This window comes from Drosophila miranda, chromosome XL (assembly GCF_003369915.1).
Source record: "Drosophila miranda strain MSH22 chromosome XL, D.miranda_PacBio2.1, whole genome shotgun sequence".
In the NCBI taxonomy this organism is placed as follows: Eukaryota; Metazoa; Arthropoda; class Insecta; order Diptera; family Drosophilidae; genus Drosophila; species Drosophila miranda.
The window spans coordinates 16,152,065-16,177,231 of NC_046673.1; the positions used below are offsets into that span (position 1 = coordinate 16,152,065).

General features: G+C 44.6%; 2 protein-coding genes across 3 annotated transcripts in view; one reads left to right on the forward strand and one right to left on the reverse strand.

The window, feature by feature from the left end:
* The window catches only part of LOC108154078 (nuclear pore complex protein Nup205), a 31,890-nt gene that overhangs the window by 1,669 nt on the left and 5,054 nt on the right, over positions 1 to 25,167 (forward strand). The window contains exons 1-6 of one of the 2 annotated variants that reach the window (XM_017284197.2): positions 22,989 to 23,108; positions 23,188 to 23,333; positions 23,400 to 23,723; positions 23,799 to 23,900; positions 23,975 to 24,540; positions 24,609 to 25,142. In XM_017284197.2, the coding sequence (XP_017139686.1) occupies positions 23,102 to 23,108; positions 23,188 to 23,333; positions 23,400 to 23,723; positions 23,799 to 23,900; positions 23,975 to 24,540; positions 24,609 to 25,142 (1,679 nt within the window). In that variant the 5' untranslated portion in view covers positions 22,989 to 23,101. Of the gene's footprint in view, positions 1 to 22,988; positions 23,109 to 23,187; positions 23,334 to 23,399; positions 23,724 to 23,798; positions 23,901 to 23,974; positions 24,541 to 24,608; positions 25,143 to 25,167 lie in introns of those variants that run through there. The other variant, XM_017284189.2, reaches the window with a different exon arrangement.
* Positions 1,026 to 22,146, reverse strand: LOC108154090 (ras-associated and pleckstrin homology domains-containing protein 1). The gene is made up of 4 exons (XM_017284205.2): positions 20,710 to 22,146; positions 4,929 to 6,084; positions 2,290 to 4,871; positions 1,026 to 2,226 (listed from the first exon to the last, which is right to left on the reverse strand). Exons 1-3 carry the CDS (start codon positions 20,827 to 20,829, stop codon positions 2,371 to 2,373), a joined length of 3,777 nt encoding a protein of 1,258 aa, XP_017139694.1. The 5' UTR covers positions 20,830 to 22,146; the 3' UTR covers positions 1,026 to 2,226; positions 2,290 to 2,370.

Below are 25,167 nucleotides of genomic sequence, written 5' to 3' on the forward strand. Positions count from 1 at the left end.
TTTTTTTTCGTGTAGGTTTCTAGATTCCACATTCCTTTGCCTTTAATCGCTATATATATATATATATATCTAGTACCCCTATCATATATATTTATAAATATTCTTTTAGCTTTGATTTCTGTTTCTTACGCTCTAATTTCGGTTTTTAGTACATTTATTTAGCAAAAAACATTCACGACGACGGCGCCTATGGCACATCCTTGTGTTCCCACCACATATATATATATATGCATATTTTGTATATATACATATGGCGTATAGTTTCTAAAAAATATCTTCATATATTCGTATGTTCGTATAAATATCAAGCTTAAAAAATTGGCATTTCCTTTAGTTTTAAGTATAGGTAGGTATATATCGTAGTAATCCGTAGAGCTCTATATGCATAATACCATTTAGTTCTGCATAGGATAGGAAATTCAAATGCAAACTCTTAATCATCGTCTAGGCTAATGCTTTCGTTAATGGGAACCCAAGAGCCGCGTGTGTGTGGTAGGGGGATGCCCTCTCTGATCTTTATAGCTGTGTGCCGCACTGTACTTATGCATATATCGATTTCCATCGTACCTACAACACATATCTTTATAGATGGCTTTCGCCGACAAAACAACACAAAAAATGGCAATCAAGTTACTACAAAAAAAAAACAACTCTGAAAAACATTATCTGGCGGCTACAATCGATAGGAGATCGATAGGTGGCAATTGACTACAGCTATCGATAATCGATTGGCGAGTTTTGATTACTGTTGATTGGATCTCTGCTGGGGATTCTTTTGTTTGATTTCTTTTGATTACTGCACTTCGGGGATAACACAAAAAAACCCTATACATATATCTATCTCCCCCCCACCCCCTTAAATTGTATATGAACAAATACAACACACACATACATATATAAAATACATATACACATACACATATATATATATATATATATATACATATGTATATGATATTGAACCATTAGGAACGCGCCTTACAAAATGTTTAAAAATCAGAATATTCTAGGAAAACAATAATCAATTAATTAATTAATACATTATATTATTACAATTACAATTACAAGTACTAGATGAAATACAATATTTGATTTGTGTACAGAAATAACTCTATATAGACGACGCTCAATGCGATGCGTTTTCATTAAAAACTAGTTGGATTTACCCATACCAATGCGCAATATACTATATATTTCATATATATATATCCTCCATTCGAAGGGGTTTCTCTCTGATCTGAAGATTTGATTCAAAATAAGTACAATCCATATAGGACTATGGATTCTTAAGGGATTCATAGAAATATTCACTCATTGAATGACGATTTCTGCGTTTAAAGGTCAACTGTCATGAGGAAATTCACTTACATCAAGTATTTCCATTTTTGTTAATGATTTTTGGATTCTATAGACTCTAAAGGGCCAAAGGAAATACTATACTATAGTTTTAGTTACTCGATTCTTGAGGGGAAACGCGTACAATTGTTTTTGGGGGAATTTTGAGTTCAAACAAATTTACATTAAATATATATAGATCTATATAGTCATATAATACGCATTGTATTGTAGGGCTTCCGATTTATACGGTTCGATTTCCCATTTTCTTCGGCCTGAGCCACGCATTTGATGCGCTTGCAAATAAAAAATTTAAAAAAAAAACTGAAAAAAAAATAATAAAATAAAATAATAAATACAAAATCTTAAACAGGCATAATAGTATATAAAAACATTTTACACTTATCTCAGACGCTAATTAGATCTACATCGATTTTCGTTTCTTTTTTTTTTTAAAGATAATGCACTATCGTTTACACAAAAAAAATATACATATTACACCTTTATCGCTTTTTTTACAATCTAAAATTTAGCTTAAAAATATATGTATATTTCCTAAAATGAATCGGCGCATTCGAGTTATTTAAGATTTAAGATGTAAGATCCTGCGTTTCGCTCCCTTTCGATATACATAATACTTGTGTAAGAGAATTAGCAGATACATATACGCCATATACTCGCAGGATATATATATATATATATAGTATCTATAGTTAGTGTGTGTGTGTGTGTGTGTGTGTGTGTGTGTGTGTGGATCGTTTCTAGGGACACATTCCATTGTTTCCGCCTAAGACTTAAATAGGAATTTGTATTTGTATTCGCATTTGATTCTCTCTTCTGGTTTCAAGTACAACAAAGAAAAAGGTGTTTCCGATCCGAACCGATCCGATGCTAGAAGGGGAAGCGAAGGAAGAGATTAGTTTCAGTCGCCGAATGGCCTCAAAGGGTACTCACTCTCTACTCTACTTTGCTCCCATCCTACTGCATCCTGCAGCAGCAACGGCGCCTGCTGGATGGCAGGATCACACCACACTCCTACACTCGATTGGTCGTCAGGTGCGTTTTGTCGCTCCGCTTGGGTGGCGGCGGCGGTGGACGCTTCTTAGGTGGCACACCCATCCCTGGCGGTGCCACCACTGGCGCTGGCATGCCGCCAGCAGCCGCAACAGCTGCAGCACCGTCTGTGGCCATTCCACCTGGACCTAGATTCGATGCCCCCCCAACGCCCGATCCATTCGTCTGGGCGTGCACATTCTCGTAGAGGGCATTGTGCGCGTACTCGTAGTGCTCCCGCACCCAGTGGCTGACATTCGCCGTCTCGCGATAATAGTGCGAGGAGTTGGCCCCCGAATTGAGATTGTGGGCGGCCAGCAGATCCTCGTTGCTAAAGTCCCTGAAGCCCAGCACCTCGTGCGGCGTTGTGGCCGGCTCTAGCTTGCACTTTTGTGCCACCTGCCACTTTTTGCGCATCACCCGCTGCAGATCCTTGAGAAAGTCACGCGGCGGATTCGAGGCGGACTCCTGCAGCCGCTTGGGCGATGTCACCTCGCAGCAGCTGCCGCTGCCGCTGCCATTGCTCTGGGCCGAGAGACGCGCCAGATCTGTGCGCGGCGGCAGCATCGGTCCGGGCGCGTACTGCTGGTACGCCGACCCCGATCCAGATCCAGATCCCGTACTGAGCGTGGTGCTGGGCGATCGCTGCGGCAGCACCGGCTCCGGGGAGCACATCTTTCGCCGCAGCAGCACCGGCGAGTCGGCAAAGGAGACCTTCTTCTGGGGCGCGGGTGGCGGCAGTGCAGGCGGAGGTCCTAAACCGATCCCGCTCTGCGGTCCCACGTAGTCGGGCGGCGCCTTGTACGGTGGCGCTGCCTTTAGGGAGGCCTGCTTCACCGCCGGCTTGATCGGCTTGGCCGGCACTGCCGGCGGCAGGGATCCGTTGCTGTTGGGCATGATTCCCATTCCCATTCCCATTCCCATACCCATCATGGGCATCATCATTCCCTGCTGCGTGGACGTGGGCGTGGGCGTGGTAGGGCTAGACACCTGTCCCTGTGGCGGCGCTGGTCCGGCGGATGCATAGGCCATGGCATGCATCACCATCACATCCTCGGGCGGCGGCGGTGGCGGCAACGATGCCAACGACAACTGCGATCCATACACGTCCTGGTCGTCGGCACCGTCCAGACCGTGCGCCGACAGCGGCGGCGGCGGCGGTGGCAGCGAATCGAGCGATAGAGTGGACGAACACATCAGTGAGGCATCGCTGGATGAGGCATCGCCGAGATTCAATGTGGTTGGTGGCGGCAGCGGCAGCGGCAGTGGCAGTGGCAGCGCCTTGGCAGCGCAAATGCTGGGCGTTGGCGTCGGCGTTGAGTTGCTGCTCGACGATGTCGACGAGGCACTGCCCTGCTCCTGCTGCTGCTGCTGCTGCTTGACAGTCACCGATGACGGGACTACAACGGGCCGTCGCTTGAGGGTGCCGCTTCCGTTGCTCTCCTGCGACTTCCGACGACTGTGGCGTCGCGTCAGGGTGCCACTGCGCTCCGGAGAGCTGGCCTCACCGGCACACCCGCCCCCACCACCCAGGCCACCGCCGCCGCTCTCGCAGATGGTGATCTCTCCGACCTCCTTCAGCTGGCGCGTCATCGTGGTGAGCGGCAGATTGGGCTTCATCGAGGGCTTCCGCTTGATGGTGCCGGTCGTAAACTCCGAATCGAAGCCATTGTTGTCGTCCGACAGGCATCCGCTCGAGCTGGAGCTGGAGGCGCGCGAGGTGCGGCCGCTGTTCGAGGAGTTCGACATGGACATGCTGCTGATCGCCGAGGAGACGCTGCCGCATTGCGAGGGCACCGCCGAGGAGATGCTCGATATGGACTCGCTGCTGCGCATCGAGGCCGAGGCGAAGCTCGATTGCGAGACGCCGTCCCCCATGCAGAGGTCCTCGATGAGGAGCTTGTGGTTGTGCCACAGCTGTTTGCCATATTTACAGATCCTGATGGCGGTCAGCCAGCGGTCCAGCGTCTGCAGATCCTCGGCGCAGAGCATTTTCAGCGAGCGACAAGACTTGCCCAGCGACGAGTCGACGGCGGACTTGAAGCCAAAGGTGTAGTCCGTTGGGGACTTCCATTTCTTGCGCCACCCCAGACCCGTGTACACATTGTGGCCGCTGAAGAGGGTGAGACAGGCGAGGTCCCTGGTGTTCTTGGTCTTCTCCTTCGGAAAATAGTAGAGGCCCGAGGAGCGCAGCACGAAATGGTACCGCTTCCAGCCCTTCTTGGGGTCCGCCTTCATGTAGAGCGGCCCGTCCAGCTGCAGCTGGGCGGCATGCGTCTCAAAGAACTCATCGAGCAGCATGTGCCGTGTCTGGTCGTCGTGCTGGCACCCGGGCGCCATCTGTGGCCCCGGCAGATACACTTCGGGCCGCGAGAATAGAGCCACCTTGTCCTGGCGCTGCTGGAAGAGCACACGATTGCCGGCGTCTGAGTTCCAGGCCATCAGATTGTCCACCAGCAGCTCGTGATCCTCGAAAAGGCGTTCTGGGAGGAGGGAGTGAGGATTAGTGAGGACCAGAACATGGATGGAGATTCACTTACCCATTTGCAAGTCTCCCAGGTGCTCGACCAGCGCCCAATTTGGCTGCATCTGGACGTGGTTCTTGTCGGCCAGGAGCCGTGTGACATGACCGCAGACCATCCGCTCATCTACCAGCAGCGACTTGGAGGCCCCGTCCACCGTGAAGGCCTTCACAAAGAGCCGTCGTATGGAGGCGCTCTCTAGTTTGTGCAGCGCCAGCTGGATTTTGGCCGCCTTTGAGCTGCTGTTGCCGCCGCTTCCCTGCCGCTTCTGGGCCACCAGCTGCTGCTGTTGCAACTGTTGTTGTTGCTGCTGTTGTTGCTGCTGCTGTTGTTGCTGCTGCTGCTGTTGCAGCTGTTGCTGCTGCATGGAGGTGTTGGACGAGGCCGATGACTCGCTGGACAGCAGCGAAACGGTATCGCTGAAGGCCGAATCATTGTCCGGCGATTCGGTGCGTGGCTCTCGGTGCGTGACCACGCCCAGCGTGATGCCCATGGTTATGTTTGTGGGCGGCTGATGAGGCATCATCATCATGCCGCCAGCCATCACCGAGGAGGCGATGGATCCACCCGATCCAGTAGATCCACCCAATGGCCCCGCACCACCCTCGGATATGCCCGATGACGAGCAGGTGCTCACATCCGCAGAGATGCTGCTGTTTGTGCGCGAATGGGAGCGCGATGAGGCGGCCGAGGACATAATGGAGGGGGGCATCATCACTGTGGCGGCGGCTACTCCTCCTCCTCCTCCAGGAGCATGTCCTGCAATCGATGCGCCTGTTCCCGTTCCCATTCCCGTTCCCGATGCTGATCCAGCGCCAGGCAGAAACGATGCCTCGCCATAGCTTATCTGCGCCTCCAGCAAGCTCAGCTCCCCCAATATCTGATCCAGTTCGGACTCCTGTGTGTCCTCCAGGTTGGCCATGGAGATGCGGTACGTGTGCGACTGCGACTGTTGCCTGGTGGCAGCCTCCTCCTCCGTCGTCGTCGTCGTCGTCGTCTTCGTTAGGGGACGGTCGCTGTTCTTTCGCAGTTTGACGCCGCCAGTGCCAGCACCAGCGCCGCCTACAACTACACCACCAACTCCACAATCCCCGCCACCAGCACAGCCAGTGCCTGTCGTCGCTCCTCCTCCGCCGCCGGCACTGCCGCCAACCAAGATTCCCCTGAGGTTTATCTGCAAATGCAAAAGGAAACGATGGATCAATAAATGGAATCGAGCCAAGCGGAAATAACCGATCCACGAGGTGCATGTTCAAGGGTGTCTGAGCGGGACAGAGGTACTTCCGGTGCGAGATTGGAGAGGGGATAAGCAGGGTAGCAACGGGAGCTGGAGAATGAAAGATATCTCTACTTTCCACTCCCACTCCCACTCCGCTTTTGACGCCTAGTTCTCAGAGTCTATAAGAGCTAGATAGTCTGTGATACCCCGAGCCCTTTAGCCCCCCACAAAGGACGAAGCTAAAGCCGCAGAATCATAGAAAATGACCGCCGAATCAGAATCAGATCGGACTACAATTAAAGCCGCTCTCTCTCTCTTCCACACACAATCTTCGTCGTGCAATGTGTGCGCTCTCTGGCGGAGTAGAGCAATACGGACAGAGCCCCCCACTCCGTTTCATTGATGGAATCCATAAAATGATTATGTATGATTTCCAGGGTATCTCCGGGAGTGTCTAAAGTGCAAAAATGTAATCACAATCACCGCTCATTCGCTCATTTTTGCTGCCTTCTGGTTTTCGTATGTGTGTGTGTGTGTGTGGTACGTGCCACAGATGTGCGTCCGTTGTACCAGGCCGCACGCGATTACCGATTACCGATTGCCGCCAATTGCTGCTGCAGCTGTGCGCGACCCCCTTTCCACCCCTCCCCCTCAAGCTCCATCAGCTGGAATCCAAACACGTTACACATTTCCGTTTGGCAGCAGCAAAAAATGGCCAATGCTGTTGTGGTTGTTGTTTTGTCGACAATCAAAAGCCGATCCCCATGCCATAATAAGCCCCGCAATGGCATTGCTGATAGTTGCGACAGCTTATATATATATATTATTTTTTTTATCGGCTTTGGGGCGGCTCTCGGGGGGCCCTGCAGCAGTAGCAAGTGTTAAGTAATTTTCCAAGGCACAAGTCACGTACTAAAGCGACAAAGAAGTCGCTGACAGATCAAAGGGAGGGGCACAGAGACGGAGAGACTCTGGCAATCGTCCAGAAACAACAGAGAAGCGACAGGGAAACAAAGAGTGGAAGATAGGCAGAATAGAGAGAGGAAAAACCATCAATAAACTGTGACAAGAAGAAAACGCCATGCATCATCGCGGTTAAAGTGAAAAGAAAAAACCCTAACGGTACGAGGTACCCCACAAAAAAACCGATAAAAACTATTGCAAGTCGCGGCCACCCGACAGACGGTAGATACAGTAGCACTCTATTTTCCATATACAATAGAGATACTCATCATCCAAGGCTGGAGTGATCTCCAAAGGAGCTCCCCTCCTTCGAGAGCATTGGCAGCACTGTGCAGCGGTGTCAGGCACACGCAATGCATGTTGTTTTTGACATTCACTGTCACTTTTCGAGTATCCTTTCAACAACAATCCTTTCCTGCCTTCCAACACTTGAATCCATCAGAGACACTCTTCTAATCGATGGGATTACCTTCCCGAAAGCAAAGACCATGCAAAGCCTTTCTGTGGCTATAGTTGAACGATTTACGATGCAAACGGAGTAAATATGAGAGCATCTGCATCTGCATCTGCATCTGCATCTGGTTACGAGTCTCCACGGTCTCTAATGGGCTTTTCAACGCTCCGTTGAATGACTCATTGGATTGGGGGCAGGGGGGGTGGGCTGTGAAAAAGGTTTTTATTATTGGGGTTTATTATTGCTTTGGTTTTTTATTTTTGTTGTTTTTTGGGGGTAATTGGCACTTGAGTGACAGACAGACAGACAGACAAAATAAAAGACACTCAAAGTACGGACCCATCATCACAATCCGAATGAAGGGCAGGGGCAGGGGCAGATTTTGGGGATGGTGCGTGTCTGAGCAGAGATCTCTCTCTCTGCTCTCTCGCCCAAAGTTCAATGACAGTTGCATCTACACAAAATAAATTCTAATTGAGAGAGGAAGAGAGAGTCGTAGACCCCCCAGAAACGCGCACAGCATTCAATATTCATTTGTTGTAAATATTTGCATAGGTCCAGCACTACAGAGAGTGGGGCAGAGAGAGACACACATCGTGTGTCCACTCTGTGGGTCGCTACGCGGCGGCTCCTTCTTGCAACAAAGTGCCAACACAAACAGAGAGGAGAAAGAGAGATGCAGATGCAGATGCAGATGCACTTTCAACAACAACAACAACAAAAGGCAAAGCAAAGAAAAACTATTAGTACACTCGGAGAAAAACGGCATATTAAAAATTCAATTTAAATTGAAAAATAAGAGTGGTGTCAAAATAATAGAATTCATTTTTGGGTTTAAAAAAAATTGTTTTTAAAAATGGCATATTAAAAACTAAATTTAAAATAAAAAATAAGAGGTTTAAAATTAATAGAATTCATTTTTGGTTAAAAAAAAATTGTTTTTAAAAATTGCATATTAAAAATTCAATTTAAATTGAAAAATAAGAGTGGTGTAAAATGAATAGAATTCATTTTTGGTTTAAAAAAAATTGTTTTTAAAAATGGCATACTAAAAACTAAATTTAAATTGAAAAATAAGAGTGGTGTAAAATGAATAGAATTAATTTTTGGTTCAAAAAAAAAAATGTTTTTAAAAATGGCATATTAAATATTAAATTTAAATTGAAAAATTAGAGTGGTGTCAAATTAATATAATTCATTTTTGGTTTAAACAAAAAAATTGTTTTTAAATTTTTTAATTATTAAAATAAATAAAATATATTTGTTTTTTTAGGAAATTTAATAAAAATATATTTATTCTAGTTATGAAATATGCGCATATCAAATATTTTCATATTTAAATAAAAACAATTTTCATTTTTTTGAATCTCCTGCACTCATGGAGAAAATCGATTGGTGTACGTTTTTTTTCTCCGAGTGTATTTGTTCAAGACTATTCAAGGTCTGTGTGTAATAGGTAAAGTCTCCTCCCTCTGCTGCTGCTGCAGTTCAATAATCTCCAGACCGCGTATCGGTTTTCTTTGGCTCACCTTGAAAAACACACATGGGACGGGGCGAGAGGGGAACGGGACAGATCAATGCTAGATCAATATAGAAACATGATTTCCATGATAAACCAATTATAACCTCAGACCAACGACGATAATTGTAGAGCCAGAAAGCTGCTATGCTATACAAAGAATTCAAACGGAATTAAAGCCTCACTTCGTATGGCTTCATTCCAGTTCCAGTTCCACTTGAAAGCGAATGAGACAAAGGCCATGCGGCTATGGGGCCATGGGGCCATGGAGCTTCCTGCCACACACAGTAGCTGGCTTTGGACCTGGCCCAATCATGGTCGAATTTTGTTTTGAAAGAGCATAAGGCCCGACTTATATTGATTTGCTGTATAAATTTCCCATAAGCGAACGGAAAAATTCGTTATGAACGATTTGAAATGAATAGAATATTATATGCGATAGGAAATATGTTCGCGGCAATATTAAATGAACCAAATTAATTAATTGATTATATACGATTATTATTATTATTTATATTTGTATTATTGTTGTTATTTTTTTTTTTGTATTATTATTTTTATAAATATTATTGTTAATATTAGTATTAATATTATATTTATTATTAATATTATTACTTTTTGTATTAATTATAGTAGTATAGTAGTAATTATTATGATTATTTTTGTAATTTATTATATTTTTTTTGCTTTTTTAATTTGTATTATTATGTATTACTTTTTTATTATTTTTATACCCGATACTCAAAATGAGTATTGGGGTATATTAGATTTGTGGTAAAAGTGGATGTGTGTAACGTCCAAAAGGAATCGTTTCCGACCCCATAAAGTATATATATTCTTGATCAGCATCAATAGCCGAGTCGATTGAGCCCTGTCTGTCTGTCTGTCTGTCCGTCTGTCCGTCCGTCCGTCTGTCCGTCCCCTTCAGCGCCTAGTGCTCAAAGACTATAAGAGCGAGAGCAACGATGTTTTGGATCCAGACTTCTGTGATATGTCACTGCTACAAAAATATTTCAAAACTTTGACCCGCCCACTTCCGCCCCCACAAAGGGCGAAAATCTGTGGCATCAACAATTTCGACGACACGAGAAAACTAAAAACGCAGAATCATAGATAATGATCATATATATCAGATTGCTGAATCTGGATCAGATCAGATCATTTTTATAGCCAAAAGGAACAAATCAATTTGCACTGGCTACGCAGCACCCGACGTCACGCTCAGACTGATTTTCTGTCTCTCTCGCACGCACTCCTTGTCGTGTCGTTTAATATTAGCAGCGTCTGCCGGAGGAGAGCCATACTGACTTAGTATCGGGTATAACTGTAGAGTTGCGGTCTCCGCAGCAACTCACAACGTTCCCCCTCGTTTTTATTACTATTATTTGTTTTTGTATTATTATTTTTTGTTCTATGATTATTATTTTTTGTATTATTGTTGATATTATTATTATTACTGTTATTTTTTTATTTTTTATTATTTTTGTATTTGTATTTTTTTTATTTTTATTTTTTTTATATTATTTTAATTTATTTTATATTTTTTTATCATTTTTTAAATTTATATCATTATTTTTATAATTTGTATTATTATTTATTACTTTATTATTATTATTTATTATATAAGTAGTTTCCTACTTTTTGTTTTTCAAATGCCAGTCACACGTGAACGTCATATGTATGTGTATGTGCATGTGAATGTGTACACATGTACATATGTATGTTCCTGTGTTAATGGAACTGCTGCTGTGCTGTGCTCTGCTCTGCTCTGCTGTATTATGTACATTTAGTTGTAAGGTAACAATTAGGAAAGCACTCCCCATGACATGACCTACTCAACAAAATGTTGCATGTTCCGGTACCATTCCCCAGCGGGATTTTCCGTATAGTCATGGCTACGGAAACGGCTACGGCTACGACTACGGCTATGAAGATGGTCATGGCAAGGGGCATGGGTATGAGGGTAATGGTTGAAAGCTTTAAGTGTAATTACTTTTACTTTACTCCACTCTACTCTACTCTACTTTATTATAATAATCATAATATTCCCAACAATTAACTAAAAGTGAAGCGCGAACGACGTCATCACTTGCACCTGTGTGGAGAGAGGGGGAGGGGGAGGGGGGCGAGAGGGCAAGAAATGGAAAATGGGAGTGGGCCTGGGTCTGGGTCCGGGTCTGTGCCCTCGAAAAAGCATTATGAATATATTTTCATGTTTGTGGACATTTACAGCCACTTCCGTCGTCAATTAATAAAAACAACAAACGCAACGCCCAAAAAAAAAAAAACACAAAAAACAAGGAAATGAGAAAATACAAAGTTGGCCTTCGAGCGGGAGTGTTGCGACTCGAATGATACCCAAAAATCATGAATAAAGTGGGAAAGAGTCTCGGAACGAAGTACTGGGTGAGTGATCAACCAGGGGATACCCTCTACTCGGATGGTGGCAAGCGATCAGTTTCGTGGGGCTCGATCATCCAGGAAATTTATGTATTCCTCTACAAATCCCTAAAAAAAAGGACAAAAGGGAAGGAAAAAGGAAGTCCCTCCACGGGTTCTACATTTCGGGCAGAACCCGAATTCCCATTCTTGTTGACGTCTTTTGCCCATTCTGTACACATTTTTATATGGCTTGAGATTTAGCCCAATCGATGAACACACAATATACCCTCTATCTGTGGCCATAGAGCGTTTACAGGGTATCCTTCCCCCACGAGAAAAGCCACCACAAGAATGGCCAACAAAATGGTTTTTCGCCAAAAGAGAAGCAACCGCAACAACAACAGAAAAGAACAATCAACTAAATTAATTCATTAAATTTAACTTTTAATGATCCCCAAACACACGCACGAGGAGGAGGGCCTGCCTTATAGAGAGGGTCCCGCCGTCCCGCTCCTTTTGCGAATGTCCGCCGACCCCCCCCCCCCCCAACGCTCGTAAAAATGTTGCAAATTTTGGTTATACAGAATTTATAATGCTCATGAGTATTCATATAACATACAACCATCCATAAGTACACATGTTTCATCCACCATTTCCATGGGGGCCTTCAAAGAAGTCGAGTTTTGGTCTTCTGTAGTTTCTGGTTTGCTTTTTTTTTCGGTCTGTGGTTCGTTAAGCAGCCTAATTGGTGTGTGAGGAGGAGGCGCTACACGCCAGCAAGCACCACATTTAAACAAGTTCGGAGTTCAAGGCAAGAGTCGGGGGTCAGTGCAGTGCAGCGGAAGGGAGTACTCAACCGAAATCTATTCGGTACATACTATATTTATGTATCTAGAATTTTAAAATGTATACCAATCGCTTTCCACCGAGAGTGTAAAAAGAAAAATATTTAACTTTTTTTTTTTTTAGTATATGTATTTGATTTTAAAATAATAATACAATTTGTTGCTTGCTGGAGTCACAGGAAAAATTATGATGATTTAAAAAAATAATAAAAAAAAATTAAAATAAAAAAATTAATTTAAAAAACAAATTTAAAAAAAAAAACAAAAAAAAACCAAAAAAAAACAAATTAAAAAAATATAAATAGAAAAAAAATATAAATAAATAAAAATAGGAAAAAATGTGTGCTATCAAGGTCGAAGAATTTGTAGGGGGATATTATTTGGTTCAATTATCTGCGCAGGTTTCTAGGGTAGAGGTCCTCTTAGAACATCCTGTTGGGCAGGTCGACTGGGTGTATTCTGGTACCAGGCTACGCTGGTATCTTGTTGGGTTCTTCGCTTGTTTATATTTAAAAATATATATATATTTCATATCAGGAAATCAATATATTTATAATTAAATCAAATATTTTGATATTAAGAAGTTATTTTATTATTTTGATGAGCCGTAATCAAAGGACTTTTCTATATGTACATTTGAATTGTGTTTAAATTAAAGTGAATTTCTATTAATTCTATTCTACTCGTAAAGAGGGGATATATCTCGCCATTTCTCTCCGATTCTCAGATGGGATGGCTTATAAAGATTTTTTGATCATCTCCTTAATCCTTATCCGTTTGAAAACCCTTCATGGATATTGCTCGAGACCGAAACTCATCGAAAATCCATCAAGGAAGCAGAAAGGAGGAGAAAGGAGTAGAAAAACTCATTAAATCCACACACGCGCGAGCGATGCGTCCCCTAAAAGAAAAAACATCTGTTCCGTACTTTAAGACAGAGCGAAACCCTTAAGAACCCTTGCGAGAAAGGAAATCTGGTATCCTCCTCCTCCTTTATACTTCGCTCCCTCTCCCTCTCCCTCTCCCTCTCTCTCTCTCGCTCTCGGGAGGCGCGCGTGCAATGCGGCAACTGACGCGTGTCGTGTCCTCCGGAGCAGCTGCCTCTCGAACAATAAATCGGAGATCCGAGATCTTCTTATTTTTTCGGGGTTTCGGGGTTAAAATTGCACCTGCCGCCGCCTGTTTTTCAAACACAATGCAAAGAGAGAGAAACGGCAGGGGAAGGAGACAGGGAAGACAAAGACAGATATGGAGAAGGAGACGGAGGAGAAGGAGAACTAAAAATGGTTAATGACGTTCATTCGTCCTCCCCTCTGACTCTGTCGCTGACTCACACACGTTTCTCCCCTCTCCCCTGCACTCCACCACTCGGCTGATTATGAGATCAAGATAAGCGACAGCCTCGTCTCGTCTCCCCTCTCTCTCTCTCTTTCTGGCCATTCGGTTTCTTGTCGTGTCATGCGAACAGATGCATTTTCAAGTATATCCTCTCTCAATCTCCCACCATCCGTCAGCGGTGGTTGTGACCCTTATGGGCGTGGTCCCTTGACAGACTATTCCAGTGCTGCAGGCTACGCGACAAGAGCAGTGTGCGTACACTGAGAGAAAACCAAATCCATTATGTTCCATTCGGCAGAAGGCCAGCATTCCACCATTCGCACCGCTCACCACCGTTCCACTCCATCCATTCCATTACTTTTTATTCAGTTTCATGCCATCTGGGGGCACATCTATATTTCCATTCCCTAACGTTCCGTTCACTTCGAAAGCCACGGTTCCAATGCCACTTTTCCACTCCATTATTGTTACATTGGTTGCTAGCCAAAGCTTTCTCTCATCTCTTGCTACCCATTGATTTCTCTCAGTGCAGGGCTGGTAACTTGAGACATTCTCTTCCTTTTTTGGCTCTGGTGTGCGTCTTTTAGGGGTTGCAGGCCGTGAGATCGTTTGGCCTGGAGGGACTGCTTAACCCTGCTTAACCCTGCTTCTGTTTCGACGACATCAATCACTTGTTGCTGCCCCTGGCAGTGCAGCAGGCAGTCTTTTGGGTTTTTCTTTGGGTCCCGCATTCGAGCATTTGTTATACATTTTTCTCTTTTCCCATTTATATATTTTCTTTTGGGTTCCCATTATAAATCATCAAAACATATGATTACACGCTCCCCGTACGCTACTATTTCTCCGCCCCATCCTCCTCCCCCTCTACCATGTCGTTCTCCCCCTTTTGACAAATTTTTTATTGCCGCTCAATCAAAAGAAAAAGAAAAAAATGTAATGTAAAAGGGGTTCCCTTCGGGTTGGTATATGGTTTTGGGGAGGGGGGGAGGAATACTTTTGGGAATGGAAATAAAGGGAAAGGGAAAAGGAAAGTAGCTGCCAAATGCTAATTCCGCCGTTTGTTCTATAAACAATATTGCACTATAATTATAGAAACGATAATTCAGCTAATTGGAAGCGAAATTCCATTTTGGAATGGAAATGGAATTGGGTATGGAAACAACCCACACAAGATTCCGTTCCCGTCCGTTCTGGAACAGATCGTTTCGTATAAACGAAATCAATTAGGAATGGAATGCGGAACAACAAAATGTGGCTGCTAAATACCGTCTATAAATTATATTAAATATCTAGTCTATATACATCAGTACATATATATATCTGCACCACTAATGTGTGTGTGTGTGTGTTTGTGCAACATTTAAATTGTTGAAAAGTTTATTGCGGCTTCAATTAGCAAAAAAAAATATTGAGTGGCTGGGGGAACGGAATGGGAATGAAATCCGCGCATGGCATCATTTTCAGTGTGTGGTGTAAATGAGAACTGAACCTGGAACGCAGTGGCAATGAAACAGTTACGTGTAATTTGCCACTGAATATTAGAATGAAATGAAACGGAAATGCAAATGGTACCGGAACCTTGGAACGTTTGAATGGAAATCAAACTGAAAACAGGGAAAACTAATTTAAAGTGCGACCCAAAAGACATTTGCCTGTTCTCGGCCCACAGTTCATCCCGAATTCATTTTCTTGTATGTTATGTATGTGCATCCATGTGTTCTATGTGTGTGTGTGTGTGTGTGTGTCTGCAAGTGTGTGGCAAAATGCAATCTATTAGCAAAATTGGGTCACTGCACGCCCACTTGGTAACACAGAGACAGACAGCCAGACAGAGGGAGAGGGAGAGAGAGAGAGGGGGTACTCTCCCGTTTCTACCACATCCGAATAGACCCTGGTCTGCTCTCGAAACTGATCCGTTCCGTTCCTCTCCTCTCCGAACCGATCCGATCCCACCGCCAATCCAAAGCCAAATCCGAATCCGAACCGCAGGCAATGGCAGCGGCTCGTGTTTAAATATAATTTACAAATTGTAACAGACGCCCACAGGGGACACGCCACAAGACGATCCGCGGGCGATAGCGCAAGGAGAGAGAGTGAGAATATGGAAGGGAAAGTCATGGCATAAAAGAGGGCAACAAAAACCACAACTAAAAATACGATCGAAATACAACTATTTTGCGCTAATTTTGAAACGAAGACGAGAAGACGCGACCCGACGACCCACAAGAAAGAGGAAGCTCCAATGGCAAGAAAGAGAGACCCCTGGCTACCGAATCACAGATACCCTACAGCTGCATACCCTCACTGGAATGATCTTTGAAGAGTAACATCCATCCTAGAGTCAAGTACTGACCGATTACAGGAGTATCAATATGTGCCCCCCTTCGCTCCCACAACAGCATTCCGCTCAAAAATAATGCACAGGGTCAACCGAGAGCCGAGAGAGCGGACAACATAATGGAATAAGGGGAAAGAGAAGCAAAGAACCGTTCAGCCGATAGACAGATAGCAGCAGCATAAATTGACATGGGGAGCCCAACGAGAGGGAGAAACGAAACGAGAGAGTGAATGATTGAACGCACAGGGAAACGCAACGAGGGAGTGCGAGCGAGGGGAGGGGGCGTCAGAGCGAAACGGAGCGGAGCGTCGCGACGAGTCGTGTGAAGCAACAAGGCCCCCAAGTACATAATTTCGAAATGAATATGGCGACAAAAGAATTTTAAATATGTACACGCGTATGCATGTTGTAAAAGTGTATGTATATATGTATGCCTGTGCGTGTGTGTGTGCGTCGTACATTATTTTTCCTCCATTTTCGGTTCCTAAACGGAAACAAGCGATAATAAAATATTTACAGCTACAACAACAGCAGCAGCAGCAGCACTACGCCACTTCCAGCAAACAGTGCTGCTCACATGTAAAAAGGGACAAAAAAGAAATAAGCAAAGCAAAGCACAATCAAAGGCACCAAAGCGTGTAATAAGAGAATCATAAAATTTATAGCAAAAACACCAAGAACGTGGACAACGAAAAAAAAAAAAAAAAAAAAAAAAAGAAGAACCGCAAGAACTCAACTCAGCTTCAATAATGCACACCGGCAGCGACGTCAAAGCTGTGCTAAAATGTCTGTATGTGTGTGTCGGGGGAGGAAGCTGCGCTGCATTGATTCTGCTCGGCTCTGCTACGCTGTTCTGTTCTGCTCTGCTGCCGGCAAAATGCCGCTCGACACAAAGCACAGTGGATCGTGTCATGGCCTTGTGTGGGCGAAAAACAAAAATGATTTTGATTGCCACCGATTGCGTATGCAGAGATTTACGAAACAAAAAATGTGTAGGGCAAGCGATGTACTACATACATATATGTATGTACACACATATACATATATTTAATTGCAACACAGAATCTATTTCCATGGGTACACTTCTTGGTCAAGTGGTTTTTTGTGATTTTTTGTAGACCACTGACATACAATATTTCCAACCAATGCACCCAATCTAGTTTTTAATTTTCAGAATTCAGTATATCACCCATTGTGCGGTGTCTAGCGCAAGCTTTTCACTTTTATTTTTTGTTTGTTTTGTTTTGACCACGGGAGACGGAGTCTAGTTCTCGATTTACAATATTTCCGGTATCCGTTAGATCAATCACTGCAGTTTCCACGAATTTCCTTCTTAGTCACACTGTGCAAAATGCACGAACGAACGCAGTAGTCCCCCCTCCCCCACCACCAGCAATCGCAGCGAGTGTTGGAGTGAGACAGTATGACAGATCTGCAATTACAAACTGTTCCGCGTGTGTTCGTGTGTACGTGTGTGGGTGCGTGTGAAAGGGTAAATGGTACAAATGTGCGTATGCTGTTCGTTCGTGTGTGTGTGTATAGTGGCAATGTAATTAAAAAGAGTTGAGCAAATATTTGACGAACGTGCAGAAGCAATTAAAAGCAGTGGGAAAAGGACCCCGACCGACATCATCGGCCAAAGGAGTCACAAAGTTTTAGTCGAGTCAGCGATGCGGGTGGGAGAGTGACGGGGGGTGGGTGCAGCCGGATGATGACGCACATACGAGTCGCCGTATTAGCCGGCAAAGAGCCAAAATAACAGCAAACCAGCAGACGGGTGGGGGACAGTGGAAACGAAAATGCTGAATGGAGGAAAACAAAAAAAACTACTACTACTACATATGTACTACGAAGGAGTCTGTGGTATAAGGAAAGATAAGGCACAGAAACTGAAGACCAAGTAAACAGTAATAAAAGCTGATTCCCCTCACAGCCCGCCATACGCTTCTTCCCTTTATCACTTTCCGTTCCTTCCCCTCCCGCATTTCGATTGAACATTAAAGCAAATAAACTTCTGTCGATGCAGATGCGGCACAGCACCCCACCATTCCCGAGGCAAAAACAAAACCGAAAACGCATTAACATTAACTGCCAAAAGCAAAAACAAACAAATCTCCTCCACTCGGCCGCTGTCTCTGCCGGCACTAGCTTTGCGTTTTATTCTCGTCAAAAAACAGTGCTTTCCAGCAAAGGGGGGGCGGGGGAGTGTTGGTGTGTATGGTGTGGGCCAGCTGGACGGTGGTATTTGTGTCTGTTATTCCTCTTACCACTTCGATCGTTTACGTCCCGCTGTTGCTTCTGCTCTCTGCTCCCTTTTATCCACTTCTTCCACTTTTCTCAATTAACAAAAGGCACTTTTAATTATTGCTTCATTTACCCCACAAATGCTTCACTTCTATATACACATACAATATGTATGTATGTACACAACAGTTATGTTGTTGCAAGGAACTTAATAAACGACGCAACAACAGCACACACAGCAAAAAAAGACAAAACGAGCTTAAAACGTAACGCAAAATCAAAAAATAAAAACCGACAACGAAAAATAAACTCAAATAATTGTGAATTTCAATTTCCGCGCGCGCTCTTTTTACACAGTTTTTTTTTATCTTTGCGGTCCCGTTTTTCGTTTGCTGCGCCTCTCCGCTGCTGCTGTTGCTGTCGTCTTGTGCGCGCGTCGGCCGAATTCGAACTGTAAATCCGAGAGCGCTGCTCACTTTGAACGAACGTGCTGGCTCGTTGGACCGCAGTGATGCCAACTCAGCCTTTTTCCTGTAAGATCTAGCTTTTTTCCAGCTTAAACAGCGGGAAGGGATTTTTTTTTATTTTTCTAACGCTTTTTAGGAAGTATTTAAACTAGAGCTCAAATTAATTTCTCAAAATTTAGATTCTATTTTTATAAACATATTAATCGTACATAAATAAATAAATGCGAGTGTATAAAATTTAATTTAACTCGAAATAAAAAGTATCATTCATTTTTATTAGCATTTTTTGCTGATTTTTTTCAATTGCAGTTGCAAAAAAAAAATATTGGGAAGACTACTCAGTGGTCCGGCGGTTGCAGGCAGGGCCAAGGTGTATTTAATGGAAGGAAATGTTTCTTTACGCACTCCAGAGTATATTTCTGATTAATTCATACCTTTTTGTCAAAGTAGTTTAATGCTTAAGAATATTTATAATAAATTAAGTTTACTCTGTTTTTGTGGCCCATCCGAAATCATGCCATTTTTATGTTGTAAGCTAATTCAGAGGCTAATCTCTCGCACTGCCCTACCTTGTGTTTATTATGCCTTGCACAGGACTGGACTGGCCAGGGCTCTAGAGAGGTTGGCAAAAGGCCCAGGAGGCAGTGACTTGAACTTTTTCAGAATTTTGGCTGTTTTTTTTTCGCACAATCAGCGCAATTAAACAAATTAGACACGCACATAGAGGGACAGGCCGCATGTCCTGCTGGGAGGGCAGCAGCCTACAGTTGGACAGAACAGCATCGCGCATTGCTGCATGCCGCATGCCGCATTCAGAATTCAGGAATCCCTCAAAACCAAGTATGCGCGTGTGTGTGTGTGTGCAGGCAGCACGTAATTGCAGTTAAATTTTATTGCAGTCACGTAGCAAAAGGCAAAAGAAAACAAAAACTAAAGAGTATCCATTTTGATGGGCGATAGCGAATAGTGAACACCCTAAAGATGTGAAAAGAAAGCTGTAGGCACAATTTATACTCTTAGGATATATAGTATATATTTCCTTGAGTCGATATGCTATTAAAATGTTTAATTTTTGTATAAACAAAGTTACAATAATTGCTGTGAATCGTTTTTCGATACATCTCTTTTGACTTTTTCTCAAATTGCGGCATAAATCAATTAAACGAGACCCGATTTGGAGTACTTTATGTACCGAAGAGTGTCAGTGCGGTAAGGGTATGCCAGAAAGTAAACGAAAAGAAAGACGCAGGAAGAGCGACGACGACAGCGACCTCTGGCTGGCTGCTGCTGCTTCGGCAGAAACAAAGGAGGAAGCAACAACTGCGATGTTTCTGCTACGCTGCTGCTTTTGCTGCTGGACTTGAATAAACAATTTAATTTCTTTCTTTCTCTTCTGCCTTTCTCCTTCAGCGCCCCCTCTCTTAAGAATTTATGCATGGTGAAAGTAATGAGGGGAAACACAAAAGTTAGTACCGCAATTAATGTGTCGGCACTTTCTTGTTCTTGGCAGCAAAGAAGAGCTGAGCAGCATCACCAGCCAGCGCAGATGGCCCAGAGATTAATCATCGGCGTCTCTTTCATTCTGATTGGACTGTTCAGCGTTGACTCATTTTCTTTTCCCAAAAAATCTCTGTACCTTTTACAACACTAAACTGGGAATATTTTCAATTACCTATGTCAGCCCCCTCTCCCCACGAACTTTTTTTAAAACTCCTTTTTCACACAGTCCGCCCACACACACACACTCACACACACAAATGCTGTCGCTGCCAACGTCAGCGTCACAGAAATCTAATAAGAAAACCAATAAACTGCACAAAAGACAGCAGGCACTAGTAGTGGGCAGCGCAGCAACAGCATTAAGAGCGATGCATTGTGCTTTTCTTGTTGTTTTTGTTCGTGCGTGTGTGCGTGTGGGAGCGATTTATGAAGTATAAAAGAAATGAAAAGAGAGACATAACACGCACACTCATGCACGCATATGCATTGAGCGTGTGTTCAAGTGAGACAGAAAGAGATACGATACTTACATTGCTTATTGTTGTTGTGTCCTCAAGATTTTGTTGCTGTTGTTGCAGATGTAACTGTTGTTGTTGTAGTAAATGTTGCTGTAATAGTTGTTGTTGTGCTGCCAGACCGCCAAAATCCATATTACCAGAAGAAGGGAGTGGGGTCGGTCGGGGGCGCGGGTGGTATTGTATGTAGGACTACGAGCAGGGCACTGCAGCTGTAAAAGCGAGCGAGTGTGCTCTCTTTGTCTGCTGTCACTGCTCTCTATCTCTCTCTCTCTCTCTGTGTCACTCTCTGGTTACTCTGCTCTGGTCTCTCAGTGTGCGCCTTTTGTGCGATCGCTGGAGTTTTTTTTTATATTGCACACAAATTTTTGAAGAAATGCAATTGAAAAGGAGAAGCAGGTTTCTTCGTTTTGTTTTACACTTATTCGTCGTAATTTAAGCAAATTTGAGTCGCGTTAACCGTTGGTCGGCTCGATTTGCATTTCGCTTTTGATGCAGTTTCTTGTTTCTTAAAACCCGCTCTTCCTGGGCCTTCCTCTTGCTCCCTCTCTCTCTCTCTCTATCACTTCGCTTCGGGTAAGTGCGTGGGCGAAGAAGCCGAATGGAGCACGAGCACGAGCACAGTTTATGCACTGGGGAGAGACAACAACTACACCCACACATGCACACACATGCAATTCTCTGGCTCTATCTCGCTCTGGCAAACACACTCTTATTGTTGGATATGTTGCCCAATTGCACAATACACTTCCCCTCACACTCCTTTTCCTACGTCTCGCTCCACTCCTCAATCCTACACTCCTTTTCCGACTTCCCACAACACTTGCACTTCCCACTCCTTTTCCACTTCCCACTCCAATTTCGAATATCAATTCCAATTGCAAGTTGCGTTTGTGTTTTGTTGCCTCTTTCTTGGCTTTTCCTCCTTGGGCTCCTCTTTTTTCCAACGAGTATTTGTATGTGTGAAGTGTGTTCCTTTTACTACTCCGTTTTCCCAGAGTGTTTCCTCCTGCTATGCTACTCTTCTTGCATGTGTTTTCCTGGTACTACTCCTCTTTATCCGACTGTGTTTTCCTACTCCCTTTTCCACGCGTTAGTATGTGATTTATTTTCTATTCCTTCTTTTTGCGGCGTTAGTCAGCCTGTTTGTTGCTGCTTCTGCTGCTGCATTTTGTTTGGCTATAATTTTGTTAAACACTTTCCAGCCATGCGAACGGGATTTCCTTAAACACAATTGCACTGCATTTTCATATAAGCTGTCGCGTACACTACTTCTTCTATTTAACTTGATCCTTCAGTCGTGTGTGCAATTGAACAGAAAAAACAAAACAAAATAAACAAATGGTGTACTATTTTTGGGGGAAAAACTACGGAAAATTTCGTGCGTAAATTTTCACGAAAAACGCCCCGCCCCGCGCGGCACTGCAGTTGTGTATGGGGTGTGACCGCATTTGGCTAAGACAGAAAGCCTGACAAAAGCCAGGGGTGCATTGCAGTGCATCAAGTGATTTCGATGGTCACTCTGTTCGAGTGACACAAACCGGCGCAAGATCTGCCGATTCAAACTAATAAAAAAGGGTATAGAAACGTCCATACGTCGGTTTTTCGAATATTCGCTTTCTCAAATCGTACTTCCGTGCGTCATTTATTCCAATGGATTGCATTTAAATCCTTGCTGCTCATTCATTTTCAAACAATTTCTATTTGGGGCTCAAGTTTCGTGGCACTTGCTGTTTTTTTTTTTTGGGATTTTCTCTCTACTTTGTGGTGGGAAATCCTCGCACTTGGAGGAATTTTTCATCCGAACAATTCCCTGCAACAATGGCCAAAATTCTGCATACCCTAGGAAACAAAGATATCATCTGTCTTCAATGTGTACAGAAACTTGTCAGTCTCTTCTTACAGAGACCAAGAATAGGCTAGAGACCAACTAATTGCATGTATGGACAGGTCAAAAACAATTCAATCCATGACAAGGTCATTATTAATTTACTGTTTTTAAACAGCTTGAGTATAGGGTATACAAATGCCCATACTCCGGTTGACAAGCAACAGTCTTCAAATTCCAACAGCATGTAAAATATGAACTGACATTCCATACTCACTTAATACTCATACCAAAATAATGTGGGCAGAGCTGAGGGTCCTATCTGGCTATTAATATTCGATGAAATATCAAAGACGATGAATAAGGAGGGAACTTGAACAATTCGTCAGTATATTTTGGAAATGAGACGGTATATTTTGGTATATTTCTGAGGGTCAGACGGGCTATATTTTATCGATAAGACCGCGCTTCAGGCCGATAAATGCCGGCAGTGACACTGCCGCCGATTCCAACAAAAACCGCGTTTTTATTTTTATCTGTTGTTTCAGTTCGGTTTATTAAATAGAAAACAAATTAAAAATGGATGGTATGTGTAGGGAGACATCCTAAGTAATGTGCTACATTATATTTAAACGTATTTTGTGTGTATTTTTCGTGTTTCAAAGGCATGACCGAGGACATGTGGACGCCATGCAAGCATCTTTATGGCACACTGCAGCAGGCGATTGCCCATCCAAAAGAACTCATTGGCGATCTGGAGCAGTGCCTCAAGAAGAACAAACATAACTTTACCAATTTTCTACGCAACCCGGTAAGGCTCCGCTCCCCCACATAGTCTATGCCACTGACACTTTTTCTGTGCTTCGTTTCCCTGCAGCCCAAGAATGAGAAAAGCCGCAGTCAGATAAGGGCCGGACTCACGGAAGGCATACCAGTGGGCGCCCAGGGCCACAAGCTGATACTGTCTCAGGACTTGATCGATGAGGCCATCATATTGTCGGACATGTTCGATCTGGATGAGCTGATCGCCGTGGAGCTGCTGTACACGGCCCAGCGTCAGCAGATGCATCATCCGGGGCTGCCCCGTGGCCTGGTTGCCGTTTTGCTCTACTATGATGGCCGCAAGTCCATGGCCTGTGCCCTGCGCGATATGATGCAGACGATCAGTGGCGTGTCCTGGGTGACAGATCTGCCCAGAGAGGTAGGAAGAGAGCTAGCTCCTGGCCAGCACTAAGTAAAAGCTAATGGCGTTTTCTTTTTGTTGTTTTGTCTGCAGTTCCTTTCGTTGGTGAATAATTATGTGCAGAATCTGACGGAGGAATCGAATTTGTTGTCCCGCCTGCTGGATATACTCGCCGAAATGGATGTGGTCAAGGAGGTAAACGATCTACTGGACCCTCTCTCACAACCACTGGGCTTTAGTAACATTCAGTTTTCCCCCTCTGTTGACAGAACCTTATGCTGACCAAAAATCGCGCCTTTGGCTCCACAAAGCATCAGAATCAAGTGCTGGCCTTGTACGAGGAAATCCGCCAGGCTGTGGCCATGAGCCTCTTCAACTATTCGGCCCAACGTGGCCTGCCCCGCGGCAATGCCATACGTCTGATGAAAATGCTCGCGGCATGCAAATCCAGCGACAATGCAGGCGGCAATATCGATGATGTGACAGTCATTATGCTGATGGCTCTGCTGTACTCCTATGATACGTCCCTGCTACTCAGCTCGGATGCGGTTAATCCGTACACGGGCCGGTTGCCCATCATATGGGATCCAGAGTTTGCCAAGAGCTTCCACGAGGCCTTGTACGACCAGGCCAAATGGCAGACGCCGCGCCTCGATGCCATCATCAAGTACAGCTTTGCCCTGGCCCTGGCCAGCCTGCGGCATGCGCCCAGCCAGATGCAGGCGGCCGCCATTGCGGTGATACCACGCGATGAGCAGCTAATGGATGAGGCACTGGCCTCCAATGTCTTTGGTTTCATCTACCGTCAGTTGCTGGAGAATGAAATGATTTACAAGTGAGTAAGAGTCAATGCTTGAGGCTTGACCCCCCCTCTGATGCCCTCCTCTCTTTCTCTTTTGGCAGCACGGAGTTCATTTATCGACGGGCGCATCTACTGATCACCGATTTCATTGATTTCATGCATGCCAAAGTGGCCGAGCTGCGCAACCGGGCGGACGAGTCCGCGCGCACGGTGATTAGTTTCCTGAATGAAGGCCTCGAGCCGCCACCAAATCTGGACGCAAACTTCGAGCTGCTAATGCTGTGCGTGTCCCGTCTCTACGGCGATCGACGGGCCAACCACACCCACTGCAACGAGTATTGGGGGGTCAGCGACACGGCCACATCAGCCGGCAGCGGCGGCGGCAGCGGCAACAATGCCGGCCTCTATGCCATGAAGAGCTCCCGGACTGTGTCCCTATTCAAGTTTATATCCTTGGCCAGCGAACTCCTGCCACAGACGCTGTTCAAGTCGTACCTGAAGATGATCACGGGCCTCACGCGCACAGAGCTGTCGGCCCGCAGTGCCTTCAATCTGCTCAAGAACACGCCATCGGGCTCCTCGAGCTTTTCGATGGGCTGGGACCACTTCTTTCAGGCATTGTCCAGCTACTACAGGTGAGTGGGGAGGGCGTGGATTGGT

What these genes read in the sequence shown, in the direction of transcription:
- LOC108154090 (XM_017284205.2), bottom strand. Translation starts at nt 20,829, where the DNA reads ATGGATTTTGGCGGTCTGGCAGCACAACAACAACTATTACAGCAACAT. An exon ending in ACACAACAACAATAAGCAAT is followed by an intron (nt 6,085 to 20,709) that starts GTAAGTATCGTA and finishes TTGCATTTGCAG; the next exon opens with ATAAACCTCAGGGGAATCTT. An exon ending in CCTGGGAGACTTGCAAATGG is followed by an intron (nt 4,872 to 4,928) that starts GTAAGTGAATCT and finishes CCCTCCTCCCAG; the next exon opens with AACGCCTTTTCGAGGATCAC.